General features: G+C 37.9%; 1 protein-coding gene across 1 annotated transcript; it reads left to right on the top strand.

Moving 5' to 3' along the window:
• On the top strand, positions 101-3,051 carry LOC107628976 (probable transcription factor PosF21). The gene is made up of 5 exons (XM_016331630.2): positions 101-488; positions 707-1,445; positions 1,732-1,864; positions 2,069-2,153; positions 2,406-3,051. The coding sequence occupies exons 2-5, from the start codon at positions 751-753 to the stop codon at positions 2,693-2,695; spliced, it is 1,203 nt and encodes a 400-aa protein (XP_016187116.1). The 5' UTR covers positions 101-488; positions 707-750; the 3' UTR covers positions 2,696-3,051.

The raw sequence follows: 3,650 nt of genomic DNA, 5'->3' as shown, positions 1-3,650 counted from the left end.
GCTTTGACCAAATTAACTTTCAATTTTTTCTCTTTCTTCAGAAGTAATTGTTGTTGACTTGCTGAGTTTATAAGAGTTGTTGAAATAGCATTCTGTTGAAGATTTTGGAATCAATTAATGAATATGATACCAACATTTAATAGCAATTAAGAGAGAGAGAGAGAGATCATTGGTCTCTCTTAGGATGTTTGGTTTCTGTTCAATGTCCAAATCCCTTTCATTTGAAAACTTTGCTCCTTCCTCCCCGCAGTTACATGTGCCTTTGTTCCTCTCACCATATCCCAAAACCTTTTTGTCCATTCTCTTCACCTTTCCAACTCACACATACATAAACAACAACACATTCTATGTCTCACACCATTACCCCTTCTCAGTTCTCTCCCATTTGGGGCTGTTTCAAGCTTTGGATCCTTCCCATCTCACACTTTCCTCTGGTCTAAGCCACACTCCAAAAAAGTTGTCTTTTTTATCATCTTTCAGGCTCTAAGGTACAAACTTTTTAGCTTTCACGAGTGTTCATGATTTGTTCTTTAACTTCCCATGTTCTATTATTTGTAGCTTCCAGAATTAGTTTACATTGATTTTCATAGTTTTGTTTGTTTATTTACCCTTATGAGATATGATTTCAGCTGAATTGAAATTGAGGCTTATTGTTTGGTTATGTTACTAAGGCTATGCATTTTTTTATGGTTGATTTTCTTTTTAGTAATTAGTAGGGTTTTGGAGTAGTTAATCAATTGGATAATCTTCATGGATAAGGACAAATCCCCTGGTCATGGTGGAGGTTTTCCTCCTTCTTCTGGCCGTTTTTCGGGATTCTCAGCCTCCGCAGCCCCTTTTAATGTGAAATCAGAGTTACCATCTTCATCAGCATTGCTTCCTCCTCTGCCAGTTCCGGCTGCAACCTCGGACTCTGCTAGTTTTAGTCATGACATTAGCAGAATGCCTGATAACCCTCCGAGAAATCGAGGCCATAGGCGTGCTCATTCCGAGATTCTCACTTTGCCGGATGATATTAGCTTTGAAAATGACCTTGGCATAGTTGGAGGATGTGCTGATGGGCCCTCATTCTCCGATGACACTGAGGAAGACCTACTGTCCATGTACCTTGATATGGATAAATTCAATTTGCCGGCCGCTACAGGCGAGTTTGGAATTGGGGAGACTTCAATTGGTGGTGCAGCAACAGCAGCAGCAGTAGCATTGAGTTCAGCATTGGCATCAGGAGCCGCTGCCGCCTCTTCAGAAGACAACACTGCTGTTGGGACTAATGGAAGGCCTAGAGTGAGGCACCAGCATAGCCAGTCCATGGATGGATCCACAACCATCAAACCTGAGATTTTAGTCTCTGGCTTGGAAGAGGCCTCAGCAGTTGATTCCAAGAAGGCTATTTCGGCTGCCAAGCTTGCCGAGCTTGCCTTAATTGATCCAAAGCGTGCCAAGAGGTACCATTTTAAGCCACACCCAAATTGTTACTTGAATTTAGTGGTGCTTATTTACCTTCCCTAGTCTGCTTTCTTGCTATATCTGTCTTGTATGCGGATTTCAATGTATATCTTGGACTGAATTGCTTACACGAAAGGCTTCATTAGCATACCTTTCTATTCAAGTAGATTAACCCTCCACCTTATTCATGATTGGAATTTTTTGTGTTCCTATTATTTACATTTTGTTTTAGTTCACATTTGAAAAAAATTACACTGTAACTAATACTGCTTAGTTGGGTAACAGGATATGGGCAAATAGACAGTCTGCTGCTAGGTCAAAAGAAAGGAAGATGCGCTACATCGCCGAGCTTGAAAAGAGGGTACAGACATTGCAAACAGAAGCAACATCCTTGTCGGCACAATTAACTATCTTGCAGGTGTGTATTAGCTAATCATCTGTATCTGATTTTACAGTGTTTTCTACTTTACTCCACTTGTATCAACTCGCGACTGTGATTTATATATGTTTAAACTTCTATCTTCTCAGTGGTGTGTATTGTCATTATTTACTATGTCGCTTTCTGTTTGAAAAGCTCTTTTGGAGGAAAAATAATCAATTCATTTTGGTATCTTATGAGCAGAGGGATACAGGTGGACTGAATGCCGAAAACAATGAGCTGAAAGTGCGGGTGCAATCGATGGAGCAACAAGTTCACTTGCAAGATGGTAAGCTCATGCTGAAAGCAACCTTATAATGTTTCTTTACTTATTATGGCACATTTTGATGTATTGTGTATTACTACTTGGAAATTGGAATTTTGTTGAAGTTGATACACTTGTTATACTATTGCCTTCACTTTAGAAACCATTCCATGAAAGTCAAATTTGAATTTTGAATGTGCAAAGGTAGTTGATCTTGAATCTGATTTTATATCTCAGTTGCTATAAGAATCAATTCATTTATATTTTCGTGTGTAGCGCTTAACGATGCATTAAAAGAGGAAATTCAGCATTTGAGAGTCCTTACCGGACAAGCTTTGCCAAATGGAGGAGCACCTATGAACTTTGCTTCATCAGTTGGAGGAGAACAACAATTCCAATCCAAAAATCAGTCCATGCACACCATTTTAGCTGCCCAGCAGTTACAACAACTCCAAATTCGCTCGCGGAAGCAACAGCATCAACAGCAGCTATTCCAGAACCATCAACCTCAGCATCTGCAGCAATTTCAGCAGCCACAACCACCACAGCAACAACAGGAACATTAGCATAGAATTTTAGGAACTGCACCAATTACCCTTTAGTTTGTGTTGAGTCTAGAGTTTAATTTAGGACATAGTCATTCTGTTATCCCTTATTCAAGAACAGTAGAAATGGTTCTAATAGTTAGAGATTAAGGAGTAGATTTTATATCTTTGCCATGCAAACTAGTCTTCTTGTACCTTTAGCTATGGTAATGGATCATGGAGGTAGATTTTTTTTGTTAGCTAAATCTTGCCATCAGTTTCTTATGGTTTCAACTTTCAAGTTCAACTACACTTTTGTTTGTATTGGACTGAGTTTTTTATTTTAGGCATAAAACCTAGAGGCTAGAGTAGACAAAAAGATACAAGATAAAGGTGCTTTTCTTTTTTCTTTTCTTAGTTAATTTGAAAGGTATTTTCTAAAATAGTTTTATATATTATTTAAATGTAATCTTAAAGTTGGGTTAAGCTTTCCTCCAAGAATTATCTCTTTGGCCCTTATAATAAACGAGGGATTCAAAATCACTAATTTAAATACTTTTTTCATCCCTAATTCCAATCGAAGCATTGATATTTGAATTTTATTACTAAGAATCTAACTATACTTTTACAAGAGATTATTTGAAAGAAAACACGAAAATCCCCCATGACCCTCTTCTTACACATCACAAAGGCATTAAATAATGAATGAGTAAGAAGCTGTAACCCTCAGTTGCAGGACTAAAATTCCATCAACATTTAACACTTCCACCTAACAGTAAGACTCATTTCTCAATTATGCATGTTCATTTTTTCTCCGAGATTGGGAATAACTATGTATGCTTTTGCTATGAACCAGCTCAGTGGTTTTGATTAGGTACATAATGAAAGCTGTGCTTGAACACTCTCATGAACTTCTTCCTACAAAGTCAATGATGTTCAAAGTAAACAAAAACGTCAGTGTGCATGTGAAGAGAACAATGGAAACCAATCATGAAAC

The sequence above is a fragment of the Arachis ipaensis genome, chromosome B03, assembly GCF_000816755.2.
Source record: "Arachis ipaensis cultivar K30076 chromosome B03, Araip1.1, whole genome shotgun sequence".
NCBI lineage: Eukaryota > Viridiplantae > Streptophyta > Magnoliopsida > Fabales > Fabaceae > Arachis > Arachis ipaensis.
Note: the sequence above shows the minus strand (reverse complement) of the source record. Positions and strands in the feature narration are given on the sequence as shown.